The sequence below is a fragment of the Tubulanus polymorphus genome, chromosome 12 (genome assembly GCF_964204645.1).
Source record: "Tubulanus polymorphus chromosome 12, tnTubPoly1.2, whole genome shotgun sequence".
Taxonomy (NCBI): domain Eukaryota; kingdom Metazoa; phylum Nemertea; class Palaeonemertea; order Tubulaniformes; family Tubulanidae; genus Tubulanus; species Tubulanus polymorphus.
The window spans coordinates 4,118,805-4,132,819 of record NC_134036.1 but is presented as its reverse complement, the minus strand read 5'-3'; the positions used below and the strand labels follow the sequence as shown (position 1 = coordinate 4,132,819).

The 14,015-nt window shown below is 41.5% G+C and overlaps 1 protein-coding gene across 1 annotated transcript; it reads right to left on the bottom strand.

Moving 5' to 3' along the window:
* Positions 1-5,074: 5,074 nt before the first annotated feature.
* LOC141914199 (aromatic-L-amino-acid decarboxylase-like) lies at positions 5,075-13,500 on the bottom strand. Its single transcript, XM_074805466.1, has 14 exons — positions 13,473-13,500; positions 10,945-11,121; positions 10,348-10,457; positions 10,130-10,252; positions 9,370-9,544; positions 8,612-8,721; positions 8,277-8,343; positions 8,008-8,170; positions 7,847-7,917; positions 7,382-7,401; positions 6,925-7,023; positions 6,474-6,575; positions 5,702-5,977; positions 5,075-5,626 (listed from the first exon to the last, which is right to left on the bottom strand). The coding sequence occupies exons 1-14, from the start codon at positions 13,498-13,500 to the stop codon at positions 5,075-5,077; spliced, it is 2,073 nt and encodes a 690-aa protein (XP_074661567.1).
* Positions 13,501-14,015: the final 515 nt, after the last annotated feature.

The following is a 14,015-nucleotide window of genomic DNA, read 5'->3' as shown; positions in this document are numbered from 1 at the left end:
TCAGCATTCTCCCAATTCAGACGTTCATCTCTGATGTATTTTACGCATGAAATTCCCGAATCTAGAAATCCCGATTTACAGACATTTTTAAACTGTTTTACCGGTAACGACTGTTCTAATGTGTATTGTATTTGAAATGTAGGAATATGACTTTTCACCTCAAACCACAAGAATTCATGTCTTAAACTATAAAATACAAGTCCCGGTATCGCGTTATTGTCACATATTCTATTTTCATGTTGATGTATTTGACCGCCAGTATCACTGACTAGTTGTTGTATTATAATCGGGTCCTTGTCCGTTGATTCTGCCTTCTCGCATCGTATCATTTCAATATATTTGATTATAAATCTGTAGTATGGGAATTGGTAACGTTGAATCACGTTCGGGAAATTGAAATATAACGGTTGAAATCGATACTCAGACGATCCTGGATAATTCGGTGATTGTAATATCCCGCAATCATCTTTCAATATGACAGGCAATAAAACTTCCGGCTCGGCTTTCTTCAATCTTTGACATTTGCGTCGTAGTTCAACTATCAATGGATGCTTCCAGAATGGATTCATAACTCGTATTTTCACAGTGTTTAATACGAGACTGTTATTGAGAATCTGACTACTCAAACTCACGTACATACCACATGAACCGAATAATAGAGGATCCTGAAAACATCGGTCAATTTGATATTCGTGTTCTGATAATATATGAATATTTCTCAAAGGGAGGCGTCGATTTTCGGGTGAAATCACTAGACAGTGTGACGTCATATTGATCTGACGTTCTCCCTCCTTTAAAACATACCCGTCACAGTCGGTCGGACGAAATCTGAGGTGTGAATCCTTATCGACTGTTAACTGACCGCCCCAGTTATAAGCGTAGCCTACTACAGTAATCGATCCACCTGATGTAATCAGACTGACGACGTTACGGTCGTACGGGGCGTATAAACGAGGACAATACGGACCGTATCGTCTAGCCGTGAAATTACCACCGTCGAATATGTAAAATCCAGCTCGCTCGCAGTTCTCTGATAAAACTGGTAGTTCCATACTCTCTTCATAGATATCAACTTTCCATTTAAAGAGTAATGTATTAATGCGATACGTTAATGTCGTCTTCTTCGATGACGGAAACATGTTGACTGGTGGGAAGGATGATATCTAAAAGGAGATCATCTTTGAGTCAGATAATGTATTACGTGATTTGATTCAGTTTTGAAAATCGATCATTTTTACTCACCCGATGTTTGCCGATGCGTACATCTTTTATCGAAAGGGATTGCATTTTATAGTTTATTTCTATACGAGATTTTGATGATTTTTGTCCCTTTAAAACGCACAGTATAACCAGAAATCCATCAGATTTGACACTCAGTGATTGCAGGTAGTTGTAACCGAGTAAAATATCAGTTCCTACAACGCGTAACCCTTCTAGTTTATATGAACCAATGACGTCACCGGATGTGATGAGATCACGTGTCCAGTTGAAGACGACGTACTGTAACACCTGCACTGTGATAGACCAGCAGTGTAAGTGTTTCGATCGAGTTATTACGTGTAAACTGTTGTCATCGGGAATGAGCACTCCCGACTCGTTATTAGAGATCTGAATCAATGGATTAGATACGTTCCAATCTGATATTCTATAAACCTGGACTAAAAGCTGCGACTGAAATTGCCGTCGACGATGAAGGAGAGATATGACAGCTTTGTTTGTTTTAGTATAAAATGATGAAGGTGGATGTCCGGTTTGTTCTCGTATAAGACCTATAGGCTCACTGCTGCTGTTCCATGTGTCGTGGATTCTAACAGCCGTCGCTGAATCAGCGCCTGGATACAATGTCATACTCAACTTCATGAAAGTCAAATTCATTGCGAAACCATCCGGCATCCCGATCCAGTCCAAAAACAATTTACACGTAATGAAGTAGCGTATAGATAATCTATATCCAATCAATGATTGCAATGCGTTCAATCCGACATTTTTGGGGCAGTCGTGACTAATTGCCAACTGATTTTGTTCATAACGATATGTTATATAAACCCGACTACCACGGGCACTATCGACGTTACTCTTAAACATTAACGAGATCGAATCTTTACAGCGGATTTCATGTTTTCGATCACCGCACAATCTGTGGTCAGACCGGTAAATGAGAAGATAGTTATCACTACAGAATATTGACGGCTCGATATCGTAGTAAACTTGGACGTGAAAGGTTCTCGGTAAAGAGCTGTTGATGAACCAACGACATTCAACACCGCGCGATAACGAAGGGTAATTCGGTGAAACGATGTAACCGGACGTAGAATCTAGCGGGTACCACGTGTTGTTACAAGACGAACTTACCGTCACGGACGATTCCTCGATAGAGTCTGCGCGATCAGCGTGCGCGATGCGAACTCGACAGACGATCAGCGACGATATAAACAGCGCTCTCAGTCGCTGCTCCATACCGAACAACATCAACACGATACAACGATGAAATTCATGATCGAAGCAAGATTTTATTATTCTAATCACTGATCAGTGGTTCACGTCAGTTTCTATCTTCAAATTATCTACAAAATCGATGCAGCATTTGAGATGTTTTACCAATCAGTTGCAGGGCTCGGCAACTTCGGAATACAACTATATTTTTCAACCACTGATATTTTGTCGATATAGATTCACGTCATTTATGTTCGATCGAACTGAAACTACCAGCTACGGACGAGCTTCACAGTAATTACCATCTATCCGCGCAGCAATTTTCACTTTCATGTTTCCACATGTCGTAAATATCTATGTCCAATTATAATTCAAAAATGTCCTGATTAATAATTTCGCTTCTTTCGTTCAGGGTTTTTTCTGGAGGCGAATTTTTCATATATTCCGATTTTATAATATTGTCGTTGATGTTATGCGCGATCATGGCACTCCTCGTTCAAACTAGAATCATACCAGTCTCACATATGCGATAAGCTACATCAACTAGGTCAGTGAAAACCCCCGCACTGATGAGTATTCAGCTAGGTCAATTGATCCCTGTATTGATGGGTATCTAATCAAGTCGGTTGAACCCACATTAATGAGTATTCACCTAGGACAATTGACCCCAGCACTGATGAGTATTCAACTAGGTCAGATGAACCCCGGACACACTGATGAGTATTGGACTGGGCCACTTGATCCCCGCACTGATGCGTATTCAACTAGGCCATTATTGAGCACTGCATTGATGAGTATTTGACTAAGTCCTGTGAGCCCCGCACTGTTGAGTATCAAACTAGGTCACTTGACCTCTGCACTGTTGCGTTTCGGACTGGGTCAGTATTGACCCTCGCACTGATGTGTATTTAACTAGATCATATTTGGTTGATGAATTGAAAAGATCTTTTCTACTTTTATGGAAAATTACTCAAGAACTGGTTAATTTTTCATTTTCACTTTTTTAAACATCGATTTTCGTATCGATTTATCATCATATTTTTGCATTTTTCTACGTCATGTTTGTTTTTAATAGAGTTTACTAAATTTTTGAATTTCTCACATTTAGGACTGGCTTCGTATTGTCAACTCCTTACGTACTGATATTCTGCATATTTTGCATATTCGGCATATTTTGCATATTCTGCATATTTTCCACAGGATTTGTTGGTTTTGAATTGATATTAATGCTACATTATCAGAAAAATGGAAACCGACACAATATCAACGAACGGCATCTGAAAGGTCTGAACTATGGATTAGCTCGACCATCGGAGATTTATTTTATGTGTCATTTTGAGTAAATTATCTCTGAAGATGAATTAAAAAATCCACCGAAATTTCGACGAAACATATTTGTTAGTTTTTTTTTTCGTCAATATTGTGGGCTTTTTTGATATAGTACTTGATAGACATCATAGACGGCGACTAATCTGAAATGATCCTCGGTTACGTCTTAAAATACCAATATTTCCAAGAAGATTATATCACAACAACGATAACTGTTATTTTTCATCTATATTCAGACTCAGCACGACGATGGTCTAATTTCTTTAATTTTCAACGACGAACACGAATAAATGTATAAATATAATTCTAGACATAAAAAATAAATTCAAAAGTTCTGAGTGGAAATAAGAACGAATAGAAACATGTGTAGGACACAGACGTCAATTTGTTGACTGGATCCATCGCCCGAGACGTTCGATATCGGCTATCTTACAGTTTTTGTTCGCCTGCGCTTCACACGTGTTGAGAACTTCATCTTGAAACATTTTCATTTGAAAATGAACTACCAACACTAGAACTACCGGCGAAATTTCATCAGCAAACTTTCAAAAACAGATCACCCACACTTAACGTGCGTTCAGTTTCTTCATCCAACAACATCTATTAGATAGACTGCAACTTCAGACGTTAGATATTTCGTAAGCTTAACTCTATAAAATCTGATCACCCACGCTTCACGCGTGCTGGGAAATTCACCTTCAGACGTGTTTATTGGAAAAAAATAACTGCAAACACCGTGCCGTATCAGACATTTTATCGGCTCGATTTCAAAAACTGATCTTTGTTCTTCGAAGTTGTTCAGTACTTCATCTGAGACATTCCCAGTTGGAAAAGAACTACAAACACATTAGACATTTAATCAGCAGACTTTCGCAAAGCTATCACGTTTCTTATCACACTGCTATGGATCCAGACTGCAAATTGAAACCGTGCACCGCAACAAAACCTATGAAACTTTGAATCAGAATTGTAACATTGATGAGTCGAGATCTTTTTGGTAATCTTTTGAACAATGGTTTGTCAAGCGCGTGCGTTTGTTGAAATATCCAATAAGTCATAAATCAGTGTTGAGTTGAAACATCTTGTACCTGAGTCGAAAATCAGTGTTGACCGTATAGGACAAAGTCGGATCGATCGAGATCGGCCACGTATAATGTTATAAAGAATGTGACGAGATGTTTACATAAATCATCGGGAGATTTTTTGGTGTCCGAACGTGCTGTCAATTTTTAACTCAAACAGTCTCTAATTTTAAAAGAAATAATGTTAATTCCATATGAACACTGCGTCATTTAGCTACCTAGACAACCCTTCAGAAGAGTGTTATATGGTGGCCGCAGTTGCCGCAGATGACCAACTTTTCGTCGACTTCCTTCGTTTCGGCCATCTTTTCCTTATTCGGGTCGCTGTCTGCGACGCATTCGCCATCTAGCGACGAACGATCGCTACACCTATCGATTTCGTCGTCGGGCGCGGTCGTCATGCCGACCGTTGCCGCTGCCGCCTGCTCTGGTTTCTCCTCCACCAGCGGCGAATTCTCGAACAGTTTATCGATTTTCGAGTCGAACGACGCCTGGTGCCCGGCCGACAACGCCGAACGGTAGATCTTCGACGAGCCGGACAACAGATTCGTGTCCAAGCTGTACTGCTTGTTGCCGTGGCGTAGCTTTCGGCGCGGCGACAACACCATCGACTGGTCCTGGAAACCGCGCTCGGACAGGAACTTGGCGAACTCGAACAGTATCTCGGAATTGTCGAACACGGCTGCGAAGCTACCGTTGACGAATCGAGGCGACATCGGTACGTTACTCAAAATCAAACTCAAACCGAACTCGCTTTTCTTCATATCCAAAGGATTCTTACACTTGCGCGTACGATTCGGCGTCTGGTCGTTTTCGAGGTCGTCACTATCGTTGACGGCGTCGTCACGACTTTGGACGATCGTTTGACGCGGCGTAGCCGGCATCGTCGTAGTTGTCGTTTGCTCGACCTGTTTCTCGGAGAGGCTGTTGTCCGGAGGCGCCCTCTTGCCCATCATGGCGTTCGTCGCGTCGCGTATGATCGCCCAGTCGCGGGCGATGTCGTCTTGCGTCGTGTCCTGTGACGTCACGGTAAATCGGATGACGTATTTCCCCTTCAGCGCCGCCGGCACCATGTGCACTTGTCCGGTTTTGTTGATTTTTTTCAGCAACAGTTCCGTAAGTTGATTGTCGCCCTGCGCGAAACCGAAAGAAAAAAAGAATCTTCGTCCATTACCAGTGATACGTAGATACGTAGATAAGATATGCACATTTGAGTAAAACCTCAAAAGTACAAACATGTACGTAATGTATGATTATCGTTACTACATTATGTAAGCCTGTCTTTACGTTGAATAAAATTTATACTATTGCACTCGTTAATTTTGAAGGGTTTTGCTCCTTTTGAGGGGCATACTATAAATGAGTAACCTCTTAGAAAAACTAAGTAAACACAATGGGTCGAAGGAAGTAAGTAAGATGCCTTTATGCGCGCACCTGATGTATGGATGATCTGTAAAAATATGCATTTAGAATTTTGCCAAATCGATTACATAATCAAAATTTGCATATTTGCACATTGATGTAAGAAAGGTAAATATGAAATGCTAAGTTTTTATCATTATGTTATTATCATTATCATTATTTCTCATATTCTTTTCTATGAAAGAGTGAGTTCATGAATGTACTCGCCTTCAAGCGAAAAACTACCAATCCCATATGTCTATCGGCGGGTATCTCGAAGCGGTCATCAGATCTGATCAGCATCTCGAACAGTTTAGCCATACGCACGCTCTAGAATCAATAAAATAGTTGAGCATTATTTCGAACTGATTGTATTTCAAAATGGTGAAAAAGGATACAGAAACTACCCGAACCATTGAGCTATAGGTTATATAGCAAGGAGGGGTTTAGGAAAATCTCGCGAAGCTCTGCCATGTTCCTCCTTCACAGGGATTCGAACCTGATGGCATCGCGAGGCTCTGCCACGTTCCTCTCTCGCAGGGATTCGAGCCTGATAGCATTCCGCGAAACTCTACTTCATTCCTCCTTCGAATTGTCTGAAAGCCTACTGGTGAATGCACATGACACATATGGGGAATTCCTTCTTTCCTCTTAAACTCGACGTGTTGCTTACACCTACCTCGCGCACGTGTTTCTGAAGTCCGGACACGCCGTAAGATCTGATAACGCACCACAACTTCAACGATCTGAATCGACGGCTCAATCCGATTTGCCAATGCTTCATATGAAAAGAAAACACCCGAAAAAACGGATATCATAACGAGTTATGCAACAATTACTTCTACACTTTCCTTAAAGTGTATAATATATGCGTCAGTGTTATGCAAATACCAACCGGCCGCCGGCCGGGAACCACCAACTTATTTAGAAAGTTGAAAATATACAGATAAAACGTCGCTAGACTTTGGTGAAACATCGACTACATCAGAACTTTTAACAACAATATCATCAAGTGCTTCGCGTCGACACAGACTTGAATGTATGGATAGGTTGGCTGTAGGGGAATTGAATTGTTTTTTTTTTCAAGCGAAGGAAGGAAGGAAGGTAAAATACATTTACGTTTACATAAAACTTACCATGTAGTCAATAGCCGCTCCTATTAGGCAAATTGGAAAAATAAAAACGGAGAAGATTCTATAGTAAAGTCGTTACAAAAAAACATATTGGTAGGTTACGTATTCGAAGTAAAGACTCTACGCTTCTTTTCGGACCAGGCACTTACAATAGAGACAACGCAGACGTTACGCTCGGACTACAGAAGTCCGCCCACAGGACGATACCCGCTTTTTCATCGTGGAAAGGAGCAGCAACAATCGAACTACCATTACTCAGCGTCATCTATTAGACCAGGTTCCCCAATAATGCTATGATATATATATATATATATATATATATATATATATATATATATATATATATATATATATATATATATATATATATATATATATATATATATATATATATATATATATATATATATATATATATATATATATATACATAGGTGGACAGTCTACTAAATTGTAAAGAGTACTTACCGCTATTCTCGTGTTTGAGGTAAAGCGGTTCGACGTTGAAAGTTCTGTGCAATAACTTGCTATTTTTCACCCTGGTGAAAAAAAAAGATATCGTGAATGAGCGGGATGATACACGTAATAAATGAAATTTCTATTTTCTTATTCTTAGTGTCCTTGCTTACCACAAAGCCGTACAGTCGAAGTGAACCATCATCCATTTCGACGGGTTGAACGCGAACGAGTTGGCGAACTCGACACCGGTCAGGAACTTCCTGAACTCGGGGCAGACGAACGCCGTTCCCGCGTACGCGGCGTCTATGTGTAGCCAAACGTTCTCCTCGTGACCTGCGGAAAATGTAGAAAAATAAGCGATTTACGCCGGAGACCCCTCTAGAGAATACATGACCCTATATGAGATCACGATTTGGACTGATACTTGTAAAACACTTACATATCGGACCCAATTCCTTTAGATTGTCGAAAGCGCAGGCGCCCGTTGTTCCTAACGTGGCACAAACCTACCCAAAACGAAAGAAAAATAGAAAGATCGTTGAAGCAAACGTCTTACTACTTCGACTACTGTTGCGTTTGAGAAATTCGATCAACAGTGGCAATGGAGGTTGGCTAGAAGTGTAAGTCATCGGTTGTCCGTGCATCAATTTCTTCGTTATTTCGTCGAGACTATAAGGTTTAAATCGCGCGTTCTTCAAGTTCCCCATTATCTTAAGTCAAGTGATTTTTTATTTCTAATATGACGTTGTTGTCGCGTTAGATTCTTATACTTACAAAGAACGGAATGAGGCCCTCTTCTCTGTCGCTGATAATCGCTTCTCGCAGCGTTTTACCTCGTAAGGCCAACTTTTCGTCGGTCGGCAGTAGGCGCATGCGCACCAATCCTGGAAATGGCAAGCACGGAGATTTCGGTAGTTAAGATACGCATAACCTCGACTCAATAAACCATACGTGGGTTTCGACCGGTCTCTACCGATTCAGGAATAATCTGCTGGTGCGCTGGTTTCGACCAGAATACAATCTACCCATTCCGAAATGAGTCTGATAGAAGCGGCCGGTAGAGAGTTTGTGATCCGGAATCGCTATTCCTAAACCGGGATACGTTCAAAACCCTCCTAAATAGTAAGAGAATTCATACGAAACGGCCTTCATACGTCATCGGGTTTCCCAGCTTAAGTTTAAGTCTTACTCATGAAGTTTCCTAGGTGCAAAGGATCTTTCTAGAAATATCATGCCCTGCCGAGAAGGGGTTCGGGGGTAGTGCCCTTCAAAAAGCAATTGTCAAAAAATTGGGTAAAGATTTTTTTAAAGCTGGATACAATTTTCGTGTATCTTTTTGTAAAATGAAAAATGATTTATTCGGGTACGCGGGCACTTCATATTTATGATCTGCCCTTTTTCAATAAGAAAATGCTCCTTTTTACAACGAGAAAGTGCCTTTTTTCCTTGAAATAGAACTGCCCCTTGAAAAAGCTCGGCACGGGCCTGAATACCCACGCACTTGCCTCCCCTACCCTCGATTGCTTACGTACCTATGATGCCACATTTCTCGACGGACGAGTGCGCTTGCTCGGAACAGTACCCGACCAGTCGGTCGTTGAGTATCGAGTCGGTCGAGTCGTCGTCCGGATCAGCATAGCGGTGCCGGCGAATGGCATCGGTCCGGGCCGCGAGCATACACGTGTACGTCGATTCGCTGGCGGTCGTCTTTTTGAGAATGCGTTGAAAGAAAATGATAACAATGTCAATTAGAAAATTCGCTACTGTGGACCCCACCTGTGGCAAATGAGTTTCCACCAGGTGTCACTAGTGTGTGGTAGGACATGACGAAGTTAAGCAAGTGAGGTCACCATTTTCCTGTGGCAAGTGAGGATCCACCAGGTGTGCTAGCGTTTGGTAAGACATTACCATCTTACTGTGGCAAGTGAGGATCCACCAGATGTGCTAGCGTTTGGTAAGATATCACCACCTTACTGTGGCAAGTGAGGATCCACCAGGTGTGCTAGCGTTTGGTTAGATATCACCATCCAACTGTGGCAAGAGAGGATCCACCAGGTGTGCTAGCGTTTAGTTAGATATTACCATCTTACTGTGGCAAGTGAGGATCCACCAGGTTTGCTAGCGTGCGATAGGACATCGGCATCACTGCTGTATTTCTTCTCAAATTCACTTACTGCCATCAGATTTCTTTCTTCATACAATGAACGAATGGCGTTAGTAGGAAACTGCGCATAGTCTGACCTGGAATCATCATTGTAAACAAGTACAGTTAACAACAAACTGCGTACGCACCATGATAACCCCGCCTCCCATCGTCTCTTGATTGACGTGCAAGAAATCGCTCGGTAAGCCGATCATCTTTCCCAACCAATCCATAACGATCGTTTCCAGTTCGGTGCAAGCCGGGCTCGACGCCTGTAAATAAGAAAGTTTTCGATCAGAATTCTACAGAAAGTCAGTTTTAGTTCGCTATCAGTTTGAATTTCGATGATTCCATTGCGCGCACTTACCCAAGTAAAACCGATTTGATTGACAGCGTCGGCGAGCATGTCGCCTAGTAACGACGGATACGAAGACAACGCCGGAAAATAGGCGTGCATGTGCGGACTCTTCCAATGAGCTATCTGTAAATACGAAACAATTCCAATTCAATTTCAATTTTAATTTTGCCTTAATTGCAGCGTGATATATATGGTTAACGTTATCGGCTTTTCACAATAAAGTCAGATGGTAAAGAAATCTAAAAAGTGTCTTAACGAATAAATGAAATATATCAAAAGACTGAGGAAGCAAAAAAAATTCAGCATTCTACAAAAATGATAGCAAGTGTGATAGTATCTATATGATTGACTCTGCTAAAATTACGCATTTTTAAATTTGCCAAGGTTATATGTGGGTGAAATCGTTAGTAGGCAAAGTTCGATGATGTCATGGGATTTAGACGGCATAGCTATTTCGTGCCCGTATTTTCAAGTTTGATGACTTCATTGAGCAGCCCTGTTTAATACCATTGTATCGATCAAAATAACAAGTAGGCATTCAATGACGGCATACGGTTTTCTTTCAGTTGTGGGTTTATATATAGGCCATCCGGGTTTTTTCTATACTTACGCCGGGCATGATGGCGTTATCGAAATCCCTGAAAATGGCGTCCCATGATTCGCCTTCGAACGGGGCGCTATCCGGCAACAGTTGACTGAGATAGCCCGGTTTTACATCTGGGTACACCCGACGCTCGCGAATATTCTCCAGATAGTCGGCGATGTAGTCGACAATTTCCCGACCTAGAAGTACACAAAAAAGGTTGCGATGAATTTGATTGAACTGAATGAATAGTTTACGAGACCTGTGATAACGGATGGATTCGGGAGCTTCATTTAGAATTCAGTTCTCAGTTCGTTGAAAATTCTAACAGAAAATTAGAGGAAAATTAACATACAGAAAATATAAAATTGTATGCATACATTTAAGTGTCATGACGTGTATAATAACAAACCAGAATATATTAAGGCTTACAAGACACATTGATAATTCCAAGATACACAATAAACATGTGACGTGCAACTAATTCAATTCTATTTTAAAGTTTTAAACTATTAAAAACATTAAATTCTAATTGTAATAGATTCGGCGTTGCGGTGGTTCACAGCAGCTGATATAGATCCGCAAACACTAATTGCGACACGAATGTTACTTAGTAGAAGACAGAGTGCTCGCCACACTATGTGGTGGGCTAGCTGTGGTGGGTTGCGTTTACTTGTCGATGAATTTCGTTAATTAAGGAGAGTAAGCCGGAGCGTTTAGAAGATCGCAATCGTCATAACGACTATAACAGCTTGTCGTGTATATAGATTATACGTGTATATAGATTACTACCACGCGCGCGCGCGTTATCGATCTCATTCCATAACGTATATTACGCGTTAGTGTCAAATGCTTTTTTAAAGTCACCGGCGAGCTAACGAAGGCGCACGGGGAGAAAAAACTTGGCGGGTTGCCACGCCGTCGCGAGTAGATCCTCGCGTGACCGACGCCGTTTTATCGACAGGTCGCTAGCTAGCCGGCCCCATCCCTAATCTCTTTTCAGCTCACCGGACGCGGCGCTAATCCGACGTTTTAATAAAGTAATTGTTTCTCTTTATCCGCGTATATTGACAGCCCGTACCGGTGTAGTTTTGTTTGCACACTCGCGTGTCTTCATTGTCGATCAAACAAGCTCATCTAATTCATAAGCTGCAAATACGTAATTGCAGAGAAAGATATCTTCCAAAATGGCTGATGATCGACAAAGACTGATGATGTTTTGTACTTCAGTTTGCCATGGATTTTCTTTTACTAAATTATAATGCCTCCTTGTAATTATTCACATTTTAAACTATGCTGAAGACCTTCACAGGGTTATCTAGGACCCAAAAAAATGAAAAATCCACATGAAACACTCAGTACTGAATAACCGTGACGTGTCCTCCAAAAAAATATCGCAGCTATCTATATATAGTTATCTAGATGATAATCTTTTTTTGTAGACTTGCCAAACTCGGTTGTGGAGACACGGATTCCATGACATCAATGTACACGACATTTCGAACTATCACCGGAGATCATCGTAAATAAAATTCGATTTCAATCTTTAAAAAGACACAACGAATTTCACAGACCTGCCTAAATATGTTAGTAGATTGACCCCTGTGAAGCTGGCTCCCGGTGCCCGGTTCCTTATTCGGCTCCCGATTCAAATGCATTTTGAATCGGTAGCCGAACCAGTAGCCGGCTCCCGGTTCCCGGTTCCTGATTCGGCTCCCAATTCAAAATGTTTTTGAATCGGGAGCCGAATAAGGAACCGGGAACCGGGAGCCAGCTTCACAGGGGTAGTAGATTGACCAAGCCCGCGGTCTATTTGCGTGTAAAAACTACTAACCCGTCGTGTTTTCGTCATATGCATATCAAACTCTTCAGAAAAAAATCGTATTTTTTCGATCGAAATGATTTGCGAAAATGTTGTTTTCTTCGTCGTTTGAGTTCGATTCGAAACCTCACAAATTTACACAAAAACAAATTCAACTTTAATTTTAAGCCTGTAGCTGAAAAAAAAGATTATTATATATAAATCCCTCCCTTCGTCCTTCCAATATTTTATCTCCAAAATTCCTACTCGTAATGAGAAAAGGCCTAGGCCTCTCATCATATTTATAACTTATATCGCTAACGAAGAAAAATAAATTCATAAAAGAGAGTTACGCTTGTTTGTCACTTGGGTTAATATGGTACCGCATCTCAAACGTGTGGCCGTTAGGTAACTCCTGCAGTGAAATGTAACAATAAAGCCAACAGCCTGCAGTTATGCATAGTGTGCCAGATATTCCTCGTACAATGTACTTATGTCTACTTCAGTGTACCTAAAAATTGTATACGCTTTTTTTAAAAATCACACCGTGAGTCATGAACAAATTTTCATCAGCACACTTCCAAAAACTGACTTTTCAAACTTTACATGTGTTCAGAACTTCACCTGAGATATTTTCAATTGAAAATGAACTACAAACAACAGACATTATTATGCGTTTTATCAGCACACTATCAAAAACTGATCGTCCACACTTAACATGTGTTCGGCGCTTAGTATAACTAGACTTACCCCGTTTTCTGTATTCGGTCGAATCCATTTCGCTGATCGATAAAATTCTAATAATTTCGCTCAGTTAAAAAAAAAAAACAATTACGTTGTACTATCGGAATTGTTCGTAAGATGATCGTCGGTCAAACTATCGACTCGCGCGGTGCTTCGCGAGTTTAGTTCCTTCTAGTTACGACGACAAGTCGATTACGGCACCGGCGATTTTCAACGGATTATGGTGTGTGCGTCTGAACGCCGCGGGGCACTCATGCGTTTTTGGTCGACTGTCTACTGGGCGGGTCTCGTCGCATACTGCCGCTTCGTCGAGGCGTCCGCGCGCTGACCGCCGCGTCGATGACGACGACGAGTTCACCCGGCGCGACTTACCTTCCCGGAAACGACTAATACACCGCGCCGAGCCGGGAACCAGGCGTGGTCGTTTTGTTTACGGCGGCCGTCGTCGCCGCCGCAGCGCCGCGGAATACCGTAATCAACCCCCGCCGAACGAAGCCGCGGTTAGAAAATCGAATTTACCGGTGCGCGCGGGTGATGAATAAACGAAGT